General features: G+C 47.4%; 1 protein-coding gene across 4 annotated transcripts in view; it reads right to left on the bottom strand.

The window, feature by feature from the left end:
• Nucleotides 1–1,132: 1,132 nt before the first annotated feature.
• The window catches only part of CFAP20DC (CFAP20 domain containing), a 203,446-nt gene continuing 187,327 nt past the window's right edge, over nucleotides 1,133–17,251 (bottom strand). For all 4 annotated transcript variants that reach the window (XM_044452102.1, XM_044452103.1, XM_044452105.1 and 1 more), the window contains 2 exons: nucleotides 10,303–10,394; nucleotides 1,133–1,639 (listed from right to left, as the gene is read on the bottom strand). In XM_044452102.1, coding sequence (XP_044308037.1) covers nucleotides 1,530–1,639; nucleotides 10,303–10,394 — 202 coding nt within the window. In that variant the 3' untranslated portion in view covers nucleotides 1,133–1,529. The remainder of the gene's footprint in view (nucleotides 1,640–10,302; nucleotides 10,395–17,251) is intronic.

Below are 17,251 nucleotides of genomic sequence, written 5' to 3'. Positions count from 1 at the left end.
CATCTTCCATGTCTCAGAGGTGCACACAAGTTTTGGCATCATATTTGACTCCTCTGTAAATTGAAGAGAAAGCGAGCCACCAGGTGCTGGAGACTGCTCTGCAATATTGTTTAAGGAACACCCAGCACCCCTCCCTCACTGACAGAGTGGCAGGCCGGTTTGTGCTGCAAGGAGAGTGCTGGAGAGGGCAGCTGTTGTCAGAAAAGGAGTCTGGGGCACAAGTACCTCATTTTTGTATGGCCCCTTTTCAACATGAGGGCCAGCTCCAACCTGGAAAGGTCTTCCAGGTCTGCATTGCATCTGTGAACAAAGCAACAGGTTACATGGGTGTGACCAAAACCGGAGCAAGCAGGGCTCAAGTGTGAGTATTGCTGAGTTACTCAGAAGCAAGCAGAAATTTTCTGCCTGTCTTCTCAGGAATAAGCAGGAAGTAACACTTTCAAGTAGCACCAGACATCTCAAACCTCTTCATACTGGCTGGAAAACAGGCATGAGCTGCATGCCTGCTTGAAAGTAAACAGGGCAGCCACTGAATATCCACCTGGGATTGGTCCTGAATCCGCCAGCAGCACTTCCAAATAGCATCCAAATGCTAAGCCTCAGCACACCCACTGAAAAGGACGAGATGCAAAAGCTAAGCAAGGCATCCTCATTTTTTTCTGAGACCTTGCTGGATGAGCAAGAGATCTCAGGTTGCAGCGCCCTTCCCTGCCAGTGTGTTTCGCTTAAGACACTGCACACATGTGAAACTTTTCCACAAAGGAGGCCTCTCTGCACATGCTCTCTTCAGTTGATGTAGTAAGAGTGCGAAACTTGGCTTTTGTTTTTCCATTTCTCTTTTGTGTGGTCCTGTGATTATAATAGGCACTGGCACTGTGCATTAGCAGGGGGTGACTAATTAATCTGAATAAAAGGGGGCGTATGCATCTTTTCAAGCTTTATGAAATTTATCAGAAAAACTGTGCAGCAATTTGAGAGCTCAAACCATCCAGAAATGACATTTGAGATTTCAAAAAATGGAATAAGAATATTTTTATTCAATAATAAAAAGGGGAAGGAGGCACTTATGGAACATTTCCCTTTGAACATTGGGAAATGAACATGAAATGAAAAATGAACATTTTCTGAAGTACGAAGGTGCAATACACCTCCTTAAATGATCAAAGATGAACGAATATGTGATTTTGATTTTTTTTTTAATCACACAGCCATTCACAGATTCACCTGGCAAACATCTTTGATTCAGTGTGATTTGTTCACAGATGGGATTCTTCCCATACTTTACATAATGTCAGCTGGCTCAATAAATGTGTATGAAACCAGAAAAGTCTCCTAAGCTATGTACTGAGATCCAGCACAAATCCCTTAAAAAAAAAAAAACAACCTCACAATATTTTCAAGCATTTTGGTTTCTCCGCTCACACTACAGACTTGGAGCACAGCAGAGAGGAAAACATAGTCTTAACTCAGTTGTTTTGTGTGGATCCAGGGGCTGGAACAGGGTCTGCACCCCCTGTCCTTGCAAACCGCTACGCCAGCTCATAGTATTTCCCAGTTTCAGGATCAAAATAACAGTTTAGACATGGGTCATACAGAAGAGTGAGAACTTCATCTTCCTCAGCCCCGAAGTCCACTTCACCTAGAACGAAATGAGTCCATTAATTTTCATTTGTGCTGGAAAAACAGCAGGCAAGAAACTGTAATATTCTGAGATGATTGCAAGATCTTTGCACGTTTTCACTTCATCCATGACTGAAATATTAATGGCAGTCAAAGCAACATGACCTTAATGGAAAAAGGTTGGTGAAAAAGTAGGAATTACAGAACTTACTGCCATGTTTCAAAATCAAAAGCGGAAGTGCTGCTTCCTGAGCTTTCATCAAAGCAGGGCCAACCCAAGACAGAGGACAAGACGCTGCCTTAAGCAAGTGGGAAGCACAGTTCAAGTTCACTGCCACACTGGCAGCAGAGTGGCATCCTCTGCCACACCTGAGGGCACCAGGCTGGCTCCAGGGGTGAAAGGCAGGCCGCGCGGCACCCCCTTTCCGATCGTGCAAGAGAGGGGGAGGCCGGGTGGCTGGCGCTGCTCCCTAAGCGTCTGCCAGCAAAGTCAGTCGCCTCCCGCTGCCCACTGGGCCGGCCCTGTGCGAAAGGTCCTCCAGGCCAGCAATCGTTTTCCGACAGTGGCTGAGCAGATGCCTCGGGGAAGTTCCTAGGCAGGCTCTGACGGGATAGTCCTCCCCTCCCGACAGGTGCACGCCCTCCGCAGACAGAGATATCACTTGGCTATTACAGTGGAGTTTTAATATTTTAAGCGTGGGCAAAATATCATTCCATCCTCTCACAGTTCCATCTGTTTCCCATGAAAGTGGGCAACTATTTCCTGTGGCTTCCAAAGGGTAGTTGGGTAAGTGTTGGTGAAATTTTGGTGTGGGGGGGTGTTTTGGCAGTTGCTTTACCTCTACAAGGTGGCTGAGGTTTATTTCCTGCTTTTTAAACTTTTAAGAACACCTCATGCACCCTGCCAACACAGTCACAGCCAAAAAGCGGCCACAGACAAACAAGAGGGAAATAAGAGCATGTTTGAGAGGGCTTTGAGGTTTGCTGAAGTAGGAAAGAACACAGTCCGAGGAGGGCTGAGCAAGCTCAGTGGCCGGAGAATGCAGTCGAATCTGACTGGGTGGGAAGAGAGAAAAGGGACGATGGCCCAAGCTTGCCGGCTCCCTGAACAGGGGCTCTCCACAACCTGTTGTTCCCAGGTCCACTCGGTTACACTGGAACTTTCATCTGTTTTACCTGGGCAATATCTTGCCAATGATCACCTTAAGGAAAGCTGAGCTCTGTGTGTCAACACCATTTTCCCCTTCACAGTCAGATAATCCCCCAGAAGGAAGTACAGAAGTTCTGGAAGGGCAGTGGGGCCCTTCAGGAGCTGCCACCTGGGACCTGGGACATCCCCTGCTCCATGGAAGGGCTGGCCCTACATAGGCTCCACAGCACGATCTACCAAAAACCTCCTGCTGTTGCTATTGCACTTTGGGATACAAAAACAAGGAATGTTTGCCATACATAGCAGAGGACAAGGCTGCATTCAGCTGGATGGACGACAATTTGTGTGGGCTGAATCTATAGGGCTGAGCAACAGAAATTCAGGGGGATACTCGGCCAAGATGCAAATCAAAACTTTTGTGAAAGTAAGACACAAGCTTGCCTTCTTCCAAAATCAAACAACATGGGGTGGGGGGAGGCGAAGACACAGAAATTCAGCTACAGCTGCTGGGCCGGTGCCCCATACCTTATGGCCTAATCTAGACTCACAACCCTGGCGAGCTGCTCCCAGGTGTCTTTAGTCTATTACACATTTTTAAGCTATGGCAGAGAGTGAATAGCCTAGTTTGGTCTTTTTATAAGAGCTAAAAAGGAAGGTAGATGATGGATACTAATGTGATGGCAAATAATAACTCACAGTTCAATGCAAGCCGTATTCCACATTTCATCCTAAGTGTTTACCTGTTTCTCAGAAGGACAGTACCAAGCAAGAGCACTCCATGCTCTGCTGGCTCAGAGTAATGACTTGTTATGTCAACAGCAGTAGCAGTGACTCTCCAGTGTTCAGGATGCATTTACAGCTGGGGTCGTGTGTGCTGCAGGTCATGCTAAGGGCAGAATACACACTGCACACAGATAACCCTGCGATGGACATCCGGTGCCCCTTTCCCATTCAGAAGGAACTCCACACTTTGTTCCCTGCCTTGTTTTTGTATCATCAAGGCTACACAGAAAGGGGGGTGGGGTGGGGAGAAATTAAATGATCTCAAAGGGTTAAGAACTGGATTGTGAAAAGACACTGGGTCACACCTGCTTGGCAGCCCGACTGGTCTGGGCCTGTAGATGGCATTAACCTATTTATTTATTTGGAATTTTTGTATGCCGTCCCATTCGCATAAGCCTCGGGACAGCTTCCAACATCATAAATAAATACATGTAAATACATTCATATAAAATCTAGATACATCCTGGCTCAATATTTAAAACCAATAAATAAAATCAACTATTATTAAAATAACTTTTAAATAAAAAGGTCTTGGCCTGGCGCCGAAAAACAAATGATGATGGTGCCAGGCGGACCTCTCTGGGGAGCGCATTCCATAAGTAGGGCACCACCACAGAGAAGGCCCTCCTCTGGGTACTCACCCTCCTAATATCTTTCACGGAGGGTTCCCGGAGAAGGGCCTCTGTTGCTGATCTCAAGGGGCAGGAGGGCAAATATGGACACAGGCGCTCCTTCAGATACCCAGGTCCCAAGCTGTTAAGGGCTTTATAGGTAATCAGCAGCACCTTGAATTGGGTCCGGGCTTCGATGGGGAGCCAGTGAAGCTGGTAGAAGACTGGGGTTATATGAGAACAACTCCCAGTCCCCGTCAGCAACCTGGCAGCTCTACTTTGCACCATCTGAAGTATCTGGACCGTTTCAAGGGCAGCCCCACGTAGAGCGCGTTACAGAAGTCCAGTTGGGAAGTAACCGATGCATGTGTCACTGTCGCCAGGCAATCGTTCTCCATGTAGGGATGCAGCTGACGGATCAACCGAAGCTGAAGCAAAGCATCCTTGCCACCGCAGTCACTTGAGCTTTCAGAGACAGCTCTGAGTTGAGGAGCACTCCTAAGCTGCGGATCCTGTCCTTTAGAGGGAGTGCAACCCCATTCAGGACAAGGTCCAAGTCACCTACCCCGGAGCCCAAACCACCCACCAACAGGACCTCCGTCTTGTCTGGATTGAGCTTCAGTTTACTGGCCCTCATCCAGCCCATTACCTCGGCCAGGCACCGGTTCAGTACAGCCACTGCCTCGCCTGGATTGGTTGAAAAAGAGAGGTAGAGCCAGGTATCATCAGCATACTGATAATTCCGCAGCCCACACCTCCTGATGACCTCTCTCAGTGGTTTCATGTAGATGTTAAACAGCAAAGGGGACAAAATGGATCCCTGCGGTACTCCCATGGCATAGCTGCCATGGCGCAGAGCCATAGTTCCCCAGCACCACCTTCTGGAATCGGCCATTGAGATAGGAGCGGAACCACTGCAAAGCAGTGCCTCCTACTCCCAATCCCGCTAGCCTATCCAGAAGGATACCATGGTCGATGGGATCGAAAGCCACTGAGAGGTCCAGGAGAACCAACAGGGTTCCCCATCTCCCTCCCTGCACAAGTCATCATACAGGGCAACCAAGGCAGATTCAGTACCATACCCGGGTCTGAAGACGGACTGAAATGGGTCCAGATAATCAGTCTCATCCAAGAGTGCTTGGAGTTGTCCCACCACCACCCGTTCTAACACCTTGCCCAGAAACAGGATGTTGGCCACCGGTCTATAATTGGTGGCCATCTCTGGATCCAGGGACGCCTTCTTTACGACTGGCCGGACTACTGCCTCCTTTAGAGGGGCAGGTACCCGGCCGTCCCTCAGGGAGGCGATGACCTGCAGGATCCAGGCCCCAATACCGTGTTTGGCTTTGTTAAGTAGCGACGACGGGCAAGGGTCCAGTAAGCAGGTGGTGGGACATACTTGTCCAAGCACCTTGTCCACATCATCAGGCCACAATAACTGGAACTCATCCAACAATGTTGGACCAGACGGCAACATTGGCACCTCCCCTGAGGACTCTGAATCACTAGTGGAGTCCAGCTCGTGACGAATCTGAGCGATTTTCTCCTTAAAATGCTTGGCAAAGTCGTCACAGTGGGCCATCGAGGATGGTACAGGATCTTTCTTGGGGCCTGGATGAACCAGTCCTTGTACCACCCGAAAGACCTCCGCCAGATGGCATTGTGAGGAGGCAATGGAAGTGGAGAAGAATGTCTTCTTCGCCACCCTCACTGCCACAGCATAGGCTCAATAGTGAGCTCTCGAGTGTGTTCGGTCAGATTCATCCCGTGATTCCTCCACCTGCGCTCTAGACGTCTCCCAACCCGCTTCATCGCCTGCAATTCAGGTGTATACCAGGGGGATGAACGGGCTCTGCCAGGCGGGAGAGGATGCTTAGGAGCAATCGTGTCAATAGCCCTGGTCATCTCCCTTTCCACAGTTCGACCAGAGCATCGACAGGAGCACCAGCCTTATCAACTGGAAATTCCCCCAGAGCCTTCAGGAATCCATCTGGATCCATCTGGCTCTGGGGGCGGATCAACACAATAGGGTCCTATCTATTTATATATAATCCAATTATTATGGCATGAGAGCCAATATAGACCTGTAGTCAAAGACTAGGATATGGGATCAAATTGCACCTTGATACACGCCTAGTTCATAGCATCTTTTCTTTGTACTTCAGGTTGCAGGGGTGTGCACACATATGCTGAGAGAGCATGCTTGACATTAATGTTTAGTTCAGACCTGGAACACCTACAATCCACCCAGCCACATGAAACCTAGCAGTGGCTCACAAAGCACCTGATTTTGCTCCCTTTGTGCCATTAGAGCAACCAGCAGAGCATAATTATTTGGGCTTGGTGCATTGCGAGCTGTACAAGACGGGTCCAGAACAGGGAAGCTTAAGGAATAGCACTAACTGCCTAGCAATACAATCCATTTTGTTCCGTAGGACTTGCTCCCAGGACAATGTGTACGGGGTAGCAGCCAAGTAGCTAAACAGAATCGCCATGTACCGCTGGCCCCTCCACTCTGGTAGCTTCCAGATGAGCTGGACGTCAACTCCCAGCATTTCCCAGCCAGCCTTACTGCTAGGGGAAGTTGCGCATCATGCTGCAATGCACTGGGAGGGCAGGGCACCAAGTTGAGAAAGGCTGCCATAGCATGGGCGGTACATGACGGGGTCCAACAGGAGGGGGACACGCACACTCGGCTTATGGGTGCCCAATGGCATCGGGCTGCCCCCTGTTGCCAACAAAATTCTGGAGGCCATGGACCTTTGGGGGCTGGTATGGGAAGGTGGCTCTTAGGCAAGAAAGCAAAGGGAGTAAAAATGATGATCGTTATAGGAAGGGGATTTCAGAAAAAGCAACTGCTTGGCAAGCAAATGAACAGGGATCTAGACAACAGGAAAAATGAAAAGAAAACATCCAGGCCTTTCATGTGTTTGCTATGAGTTACACCCCAAATAATGGATATCCCAGAGAGCTTTTATTAGCATGAACAACAAATGTGATTTTTCTCCTACTTTTGTTTTAGGATATCATTGCAGATGCATATAAAAGTTGACGAGGATATTCCTTACTACTAATAAATAACCACAGGTTTTCCTGGCTGATAACTTTGTTCTGCTATCTTCAAGCCTTCACATGCCTGTGATTTAGGAGGCACCCAACTCCCCTCTGCTGGCAGCTGATTTTTGTACTGCTGCTTTCCTTACTCTGTAATTTATGCAGCCACGATGCAGTTTAGTCCTTGGACTGAAGGGCTTGATTCTATGGGAATCTGCACCGCAGAAGCAGCTGAAATGATACAGAGGGTGGCAGTCACGCTTACGTCAGGTTTAGAGAAGTCCCATTGAAGTCAATGCAACCTGCGGTGGCCGTGACTGAATTCTCATTGGTTCCAATAGGTTGGGGGTCCCAACCTTTTTGGAGCCGTGGGCACATAAGGGCATTTCAGAAACTGCTGTGGACACCACCACAAAATGCCCAATCAGTGGACTGCCACTACGCCATCTATTTTTTGGATCTTAAACTGTTTTTTATCCAGTAAAAATGTTTGTTTCATGCCAGCTGGGCACTGAGTCGTCTCTTTAGTAAGAGATTTTCTGGTTCAGCTCGTTGTACCAGGTCAAAGGGATATCTGGTAGGGGTAACCCACAGTCTGGTGGGTCTAATACAATATTTTGAGCTACACCAGTTGTTATCCAGAAACTCCAGTCAGGCCAGTTGTAGAGCAATGGATTCACAGATATCCTCTCTGTGCTTCTGGGGATGTTCTTGCTCAAATGCACCTTAATATGTTAATCATTGATTCTTATTTGGAGCTCATTTTGAACCAAGCTGGCAATGCTCATCTCCAGTGGTGGTGAGTTCTAAAGGATAGTTTCAGACTGCATGCACCTTTTATTTCCTTTTTGTATGTTTTGGAATGAAATTCTCCAAAAGAAAAAGCATGCCAATTTTCAAAACCAATGTTCAGCGTTTTGCTATTTTAAGGCAGGTTTGTTGAACAACTTTATGCCATACCCAGCAGTTTTTAACATCCAACTCGTCAACTGTTAGATTTGTTGGAACAGCAATATGGCTGCAGGAAAAAAAAGGCCATTATGAGGTCGACATTAAGAATTTTCTCAGGACCATATCAGAAATATATATCTAATGTGTCTTTAACTCAAGGATTATCATCCTATTCCCTTTGCTGGATATAAAGTCCTTAATGTAAGGTATTGTCAAATCCCTCAAAGCAAGGTCCCGTCTCGACAGCTATTCTGCTGTCATATGCGATTACAAATTTGCACATCCATGAAAAGATTCTCAGTTTGAGGTGCATCACTGATACTAAGGAATAAATCACTGAGATGGCTTCATTTTCGGCAGTAGCCCAAACACAGCAGAGATCTGTGCCGATCTCAAATTGAGTCCTCTGCCTTTGGAGGAAAATGATAGCAGCCATTGTAATCATGAGGGCAGTGGCTCCGGGAGGCTCCGGGGGAGGAAGGGAGGGAGGCTTTTGTCTGCTCATCTGTGCATTCCCATTAGGGTGGCTTGTTGAAGCCCGTGAACTGGCCCCACAGAATTGGCAGCAGAATCCCGCGGGGTTCTGCAAAGGCTTCTTGCGGCTGAGTAAGTTGCACTAGACCAGGCTGATCAGAACTGCGTGCCTTCCTGGGCTACTGGGCTCGGCACTCCCTCATTTAAACTCACACTCAGCTTTTGCAGATGAAGTTTTAAACTGGCAGGAGGCATATATGGTGGCTCCGTGCGTATGCATCATTGGAAGCTTGGAGGACTGGCCTTCCCCAACACTGACCCCTGCAGATCATTGGACTGTATCTTTGGACTCTGCAAGTTCCATGCTAGGCGTCCTCATCCAAAACATCTGGAAGACATCATCAATGTGGTGTCTGGAAGGCTGGATTAGACACGGAGGAGAGATCAGTCAGCATCCGGGAGGCCTGACAGTGAAGTGGAAGTCCTCTTCAGCAGACATCTGCATAGCTGGGAGGACTGCAACCTTCACGGCCTGCTTAATCCTTCCAGGCAGCATCTGGAAGGATGCTGCAGCAGGAACAGATGCTGGAGCGTAGGGCCCACCTGTCTGATCTGGCAAGGCAGTGCGGATTGTCTGGGCTTACTGTGGCCACTCACTCCTCCAGACCGTCCTTGCTGCCCAGCTCCACATGAGGTCTCTCCTGTGCAGGACCTTGCTTGGAACCGCCCCAGGAAATGGCATCCGAGCAGTACCTTGTATTCTATATATGATTTATTTAAGAGAGGTCTATGCTGTTTTTAAAATATCAGCCCCCCCCCCGCCCCGGGTGCTGTACAAATGATAACATCATCTTAAAACATACTTTTAAAACAATGTTTAAGCCCACTTCCCCAGTCTGGGATCCTCCAGATATTTTGGCCTAGAACTCCCGTCTGCCACAGCCAGCAGGCTAAATGGCAAGCAGGATGCAAGTTCAGATTACTGGATGGGACCCACGTTGTTTGGGCTGAAACGGAAATAGAAGGAGGCTGGGGAAGGCTGAACCCAATGAAGCAGAAACAGCGACATGAAGGTCACATATCCTGTCTTTCAGCGTTCTGCTCACAAGGTGGCCAGCAAGCTGCCGGTGGGAAAACCATGCGAGGGCGCGGATGCAGAAGCTCCCTCCTGACCAGGCTCCTCAGCAGGCTGTGTGCGGAGGCGTCCTGCCTCCGGTCCTGAGCTCAGCGTGCAGCCATCTGGGCTAGTGGCCACCAATACCCTTCTCTTCCATGCATTTGTCCCATCTCCTTTCAAAGCTGTCTAAATTGGTGGCCGACTCAAAATTTTGCAGAAGCAAATTCCACATGTTAACTATGCTGTGTGTCACACGAGAGGCCATTCCTTCTAGGAGCCTTTGACCCATGGTAGCTTGTACGCTAAAACTCAGAAGAAGAGTTCAGAATCATTACAAAAAGGGAAGAAAGCCTTGCAAAGGAAGTCACTATTACATTGGAAGCGACCCATCTTTACACAGATGTATGAACAGGGCCATTCCAGCCCTAGGAAAAGGTCTGGCATCTTCTAGCAACTCCTTCCTCGTGGCTGAGTGTTCGGCTCCCATTTAGGCCCAGCCATGGTTGAAGGGGGAGCTTCTCCTCCACAGGCAGCAGCCTTACCTTGCGTGCTCAGGTCTGCCGTGCTTTCAGCATGTTCTGCCAGCGTCTGGCTTGGGGAAATTATCGGAGGGCTGAACACATTCACCCAGTCCCTGAAAAACAATTTGAGCCATCACTTTAGGGGAAAAGGTGTGGTTTACACAACAGCATGTGCAGCCGTGTGTAACATGCAGCCATTAAATGTCCAAGAACGCTTCCTTGCCTCCTTCTCCTGCCCCACAACTTCTACTTGTCTTCTGACCCAAATGTGATAGGAAGGAAAGTTTAAAAAGGGTCAGATGCAGCACCCAACAGTAGCCCAAAGCATTTCGTTGGATTTCACTTGGTATTCTGCTTTTTTATGGATGGACTAGAAAAGCCTGCTACACTCTGTCCTCTGCCTTGCATTTGATGTGACCAGCGACTTCTGAACTCGTAGCATGTACCTGAGTACCAATGAGCTTTATTTGATATTAGCAACTCAGTACTTGCTTGTATCAAGTAAGGATAGTTGGTATCCAAGGATGAGATGCACAAATGCTCTCAACAGCGCACAATTAAATGCAAGGCAAAGAAGTCTGCGCGCATGCGCACATGTGCACGCGCGCACACACACACACTTACACACAAGTGTGCTTTTAAAAAGTAACTCAAACAACGGTGCTCATAGAATTGATGCAACATCATAAACAGGAGAGCAATCCAGAGATAGTACTGATACTAAAAAAATCCAGGGCTTGCCATGTTTCGCCCTCAGTCCTCCAACCCCCCTCATGTATCCCAGTGTCCTTTGCAGCGCATCCTTGTCCCTCTGGAGGCAAACTTTTCCGGCTCCTAGTTTTCTGCCCAAGCTCAGCTCACAACTTATCCCCCTCGCCCACATTTTCACCGCTTTGGAAGTAATCAAATGAATTTGGATTTCTTTTTTTTCCACTTGCAAACAACACACACACACACACACACACACACTCCAAATTAAACAAAGGAACCCATTTGTGCAGTAATTATACCCGTACTTTTGCAGTAATTAGAACTGCCTATCTCAATAGCTCCATCTGCTTTTGATGTTTAGAGTCAATGAAAGCGCTAAAATGGGGGAGGAAATGGACAGCTCTGCGTTTAAGAAGGAGGGTGGGAGAACAAAATCCGTAAGTGGGAATTTACTGTACCCCCCACCCCCACCCAACTGGGATCTTTTTTAAAGAGTAATTACTTAATTCACAACTTACTTTGTTCTCAACTTACAAGAGAAGTGCCAAATTGGAGCAGGTGATTTGTAAGGAAATTGACAAAGTGCATACACTACTTTGGACTATACACAGTGGGCAGGCAACTTTGCAAACTTGTGAAGGGCCAGGAAAAAAAAATGAACTCAGCTGCACACTCGAGACACACACACAACCCTAACTAAAAGGAACATAAGCTTGCGAAAGTGCTCAGGGCCTTCCCAGGCGTCATTTCTGAAACACAGGAAGGTGACATTATCAGTGAGGGAGAAGAGAGGCTGGAGGTAGTGTAGGACATACCTGGCTGGCCGGCATTAAGCCTGGCCAGGCTGGCCCCATACTGAAGCCTTATCAGTGCAACTGGTCAAGGATTTAGAGGAACCCCTCTCCCAAAGCTTCCAGCCCCACCTCCAGGTAGCCCAGTCTCCCAGGTAAACGCAGGGACCACCTGAATTTGAATGCACCAATCGGCAAACATGGCAGCAATTTCAACCCAATAAGCAGCTGTCTTTGCTCCCTGGTCATTCAGGACATCCCATGCACTTGAGGTCAACTGCCATGTCGCTGTGATCGAACTCGATTCTCGGGAATGAGGTTTTTCTACCCCTCATCTTCGGCATGCTTAACGGGGCTGAGAGAGCCAGGTCTGGACCCCTGGACTCCAACAGTCTCACCAGTGAGACTGAGAGCAGCAGCTGGGCTTTTCATCACTCTCGCCAGGCAGCTCTGCAGCCCAGGCAAGCAGCCACAGAAAGCCACACTGCTGGGCTTGCATGCCACAAGCGCCCCAGGAAGGAGCCACCCTCAAGAAGCCAGCATTTCTCGGGATGGCTTGTGGGTGGCCAGGAAAGCAAGCTGAATTGGGCCGGCTGGCTTTGGGCAGCAGGATGAGCCCCACGGGCAGAAGCAAGGCTCTTCTCGTGCTGCGTGCATCAGGTCGGGAGGCTGGCTCCAGCCATCCCCTGGCTGAGCAGCCATGGGGGACGGTTGTGCCATCCTCACCCTGCGTGAGCTCAGTAACGGGGCTTATCCTTCATGAAAGAGCCATCCTGAGAACTCCTGGCTTCTTCAAGGGCTTGTTCAATCCACAATGCGCTGTCCTGTCATCCAAAGCCAGGGGATTGGTTTCGGCAAGGGCTGTTCGGGATGGCCACCGCTGCTGGGTGCAGGGCCTGCCCCTTGGGGTCTCACAATGACTGCCCTTCCGCAGATCTTGAAACGGCAATTGAGAGGAACGGGCCCTTGTCTCTTGGCTTTCAATTCTGCTTAAGTGCAGTTGGGCTCATTTCTTTTTCCGCTGTTGGAAACTGCACTTTTTAAAAAAATCAGTCCTTTGAAGCTGCACAAGTGCACACTTCCAGCTATCTAGTACAAGGTGAGACTGCATACAGGCTAATTTGTGCACAGTTGTGAGGGACGAGTGTCTAGCTGTCAGTGAAAAAGCTCTGGCAAAAGGCAAACAAATGGAGAAAGATGGTGCATACAAATAAAGCGGGGACATTACCAGCCCTTGGCGATACAACTGTTTCCATTTTAAGTGTTAAGCAGACAGTTCACAGTACCCTCTGTCTTTTCAGCACCTTCCAAGCTCTGCAGCTACTCCAGTAAACAGAGGTAGTAACTTGACCTGCTCCCCAGTTTACTGGTGTTTTTCAACTGATAGCTGGGCAACGGTGCACACATTAGCCTACATGTAGTTCCATATTGCCCTACCTTTGACAATTGAAACAGCCAAGGGGATTGATCAGGCAAGATCACAAGCCAGTGATCACAAGAAGACAGTGGGGAAAGCGGGGCAGAACAATCCGTGGTGAGCGGATCATCAAACATGTTGCAGTAGATCATTTTGGAATCATACCAACGTGTCACAGAACCTCCCTCCTAAAAGAGACTAAACATGGACATTTCCAAAGTGTGTTACTGTTTCAGTTTTAAAAAAGTGGAACTGCAGAATTATCAAAGAGGAAATGCAGAGGAAGGGGTTCAAATCTCTGAGCAGGAGCTCTAAGTAAGTGCCTCCATTTTGGCCACCAGAAGCTCTATGAGGATCATCCCTAGACTCTAGAGTTTTTTGTGGATATTTCCAGGCAGCCCATGAGAGCTAGAGACCCTAAACAAGAAAGACAGAAAGATGGACAGAAATGTGGATGGAGAGACAGATTGGCAGAAAGAAGGTTGAGACTCTTCACTGGAAATGAAACTCTGCTATTCACTGCATGGTTGTATTGCCACAAAGAAATAGTATTCCTGCTCCAGGGATCAATTCTTCAGTAAAAAAAACAAACAACAAAAATTACAACATCCCCAAACATTTCTAGTAGTTCCTGAACCAGGCCATTTGAATGAGCAACTTTCAAAAATGCTTCTTTGACAAAGTGCTGTCCTGTGGAAATAATTTAATACTGACATTGCTTAAATGCAGCATGCAACCCTAAAAGCTGATTCAGCAAAATATCCAGCAAAGGTTTCCAGGGTTGCATCTTGGAAAATTACTTCAGAGTCAGACCTGCCGTAATAAAACTACACGGCAATCCCCTTTGCTAGTGTCGGAGAGAGAAAGGAGGCAAAACACCTTTCCTAGAACTATATACCATTTGAACGCGTGAGGTCTTGGACACCTTCTACTGCTGGGGCTGGGGAAGGCTAGATTAGAAAGGCTTGGAGATGGACAATACATGATTTAAGTAGTTGAGGATATGGTATGAAAGGGGAATAACCCCCCCCACACACACACAAACACAAATCTAAAGAAAGGTTGGTACATCATGCGCTGCGGTGCCTTCATCACAAGAATTTCAGTTCCATTGTTTAAAAAATAAGTCTATTGCCCACTGGCGAGTGCAAAAGTATGAGCTTGCATTACATACTACACAGTCAGTGGACCATTTAAATCAAAAATACGTTCTTCAGATTTAAGAAAAGGCCAAGCCTTAAATGAAGATTTATCAGCATGGGACTTCAATGTTTGTTACACAATTACTAATAGATATTTGTTTGGTAAAGGCAGCTGGTATCCCCTTATTTTATATATATACCCCTTCTTTTATATATACCATATCTCTACAGATTTTACTCTCTAAACACAGCCACTGAGCACTTCCACAGATGTCATTCTGCAAACTGCAAATAGCACTTACAGAACTCAGGTGAATGCTTTAGTTGTGCAAGTACTTGGACATTCTGCTTGCACAACCTGTCAGACAACCTCTTGCCCATACAACCTCTTGCCCAAAGGTTGCACAATCTTTGCTTCAATGCTCCTCTTGTTCCTAATTTGGACCCTTGTTTCTGCAAGCACAATGACACGATAATGTCTAATGATAATATGCTGAATCCTAGAACCCAGGATTAGAAACCTGAAACTTTTCTAATGAAACTTTTATAGCAGCGGGAACATTTCTTGTGTAGAACAGTCAGGCAGGCAGGCTTTAAGCATGACTTTCCAAGATGCCCAGGCCTTAACAGCTGCAGACACCCCCTCAAGATGTAAACGCAACTGAAAATCAAACACAGTGGCAAACTATATATTTAGTCACAGCACAACATTTCTCTAGCTCCAACATCCTGTGAATCAGTTTGAGCAATGACTATGCATCTGTGTCCCCTCCTTCCATTGTACAAGGGATAGGATTAATATTCTGGACATCTGTTAGCTGTGGACTGTTTTCTGTCTGCCAAAGCTTCTGGATAAATGACACCCAACTGCTTTAATGTATTATTTCAGATCCATTCAGAAAGCATACCAGATAAAACTCGGCTACATTTTCAGCTTCCTCCCACTATACATTCAATTTCAAATCAATATGTGAAATTCAGCCTGCTCCCATCTCATCACCTTGGTCATCGGCTTTCCTTTGCTGCCCAGCTGCCCTGCCACCACATTCGCAAAGCCCCTGCTCCTGCTGGCCGTCAGTATTTTGAATGGTCCTGGATGTGAGAATATTGTGTTGAGGGTGGAGGGCTGTTTGTGGGTGGGCACTTTCTTAACAAGGAAGGTGGCGGGAAAAACTTAAAGACGCTTGGCTACACCCCGTGACCAGGGCCTTCTGGTCCACGAGGAAGATGCTGAGTAACGGATACGGTTTCCTAGCATTCGGGGGTGGGGGCAGGGGCACAGCTTTCATGCAAAAGGTCCCCGTTTCAATCCTGCCCATTTTCAGGCAGCACAGGAAAATTCTTGCTTGGAGACCTGGTGAAGACAGTCCTGGGCTGGATGCCTCTTTATCAGGTGGCTTCCAATGTTCTTATGAGTCTGAGAATTACCAACACGCACTGGGGCTCTGGGCACATGGACTCAGTCTTGGGCTGCCAGGAAATGGGGATGGAAGCTGCATAATCCCGTCCTTTTCTTTGCACCAGATTTTCTGGTGCCAGAATGGGGAATGTGCTCCTAAGAAACATCTTGCTGAACTTCACGTCTCTTTGGCCTGGATCTTTGATTCCAGGAAAGATGTGGTGACTGCAACTACAGTAGGGATGCCCTCTCCTCCTGAAATTGGGGCTGGGCTGCATGAAGCCCCAAATGCACCTTGTTGTGTTGCGAGGTCTAATGCACACTATAGCACAGTTTTCTGTATATTAAGGCCTAATGGAAGCAGTGGCATAGCTAGGGAATTTTAGACCCTTGGTTTAGCATGCAATCCTATGCATCTTTGGACAGAAAAAAGGCCTTTTCTCCCTAAATGAGCATTGGATTGCACCTTTAATAGTCTTATGGGGACCCTGCATTAGACAGCCATGTGTATTATTTCAGCTGTGAAGCATACAATTAACACTTGTCTTCTTCCTGCCCCCCCCCTCAGTGTTTTGTAGCTCCTTCTATGTTTTTGATGTCAGAGGAAAAAGAGATACTCTGAGCAGCTGCAGTTTTGCATTTTAAATTCAAGCATCATCAGGACTACACAAGAACTAGAGTTTACTTCTGCTGCCCTGATGCCAAGCACATTTACTTGGGAATAAGCATTCTTTTGATGCAGCAAAGGAGAATATACTTTACAAGTAAAAAGAATAAAAGAAGCATTCATAACCATGTATATGCCCAGCTGGCAACCCCCTGAAAATAGCATGTTTTAAAAATTTAGTGAGAAGGATTTTGCAAAGGGCTTGGCATGTCCACAGAAGCATAGTTTCTGATGGGGGCCACAGAAGGGCCCCCTGGCTGCAGGACTCTTTAGTCCCACACCCAGCCCTCCGTGAACCATTGAATGTAAGGATAAAACTGTATATATTAATAAAACCTCAGTAGCAGCCATCCTGGGTGTAGCCTTTGATGGGAGACCGGTATGGGGCATTTCATTCTTCTTTACTGGCTTCCTACATCAAAAAAAGTTTCCTTTTGGCCCTGTGAGCCCAAACTTGGGGAGAAGCAGATGGGAGAGACACATGGAGGATGAAAGCAACAGGAGGGAAAGCTTAACGCTGCCCCCCGCCCCGCAAATATATGCACGTACTTTCCATGGGTTTCCCCTTGGCAATTATATCTGGACTTAAGGTTAAATGAAAGTCAAGGGAGTTTGACTCTAACAACCTGTAATCGCTACAGCCATTAAGTAATCCGGCATAATTTTCCTGCTCTTAGAGAAAAAGATCACGGAACACTGTGGATAATGGCTCTACTAGGAAATGATGGTGGAGGCAGCATTTTGCTCAGTAAATCATAAGATGTTGGAAAGTCCTGTAATTAAGGAGGGAGTTTGGGTTGGCTAAGCACAATACCACATGCCGTTTACTTATTACCTTACTTA

This window comes from Varanus komodoensis, unplaced genomic scaffold (genome assembly GCF_004798865.1).
Source record: "Varanus komodoensis strain SLA01 unplaced genomic scaffold, ASM479886v1 scaffold6_4, whole genome shotgun sequence".
Lineage (NCBI taxonomy): Eukaryota > Metazoa > Chordata > Lepidosauria > Squamata > Varanidae > Varanus > Varanus komodoensis.
This window is presented reverse-complemented; position numbering and strand designations above follow the sequence as displayed.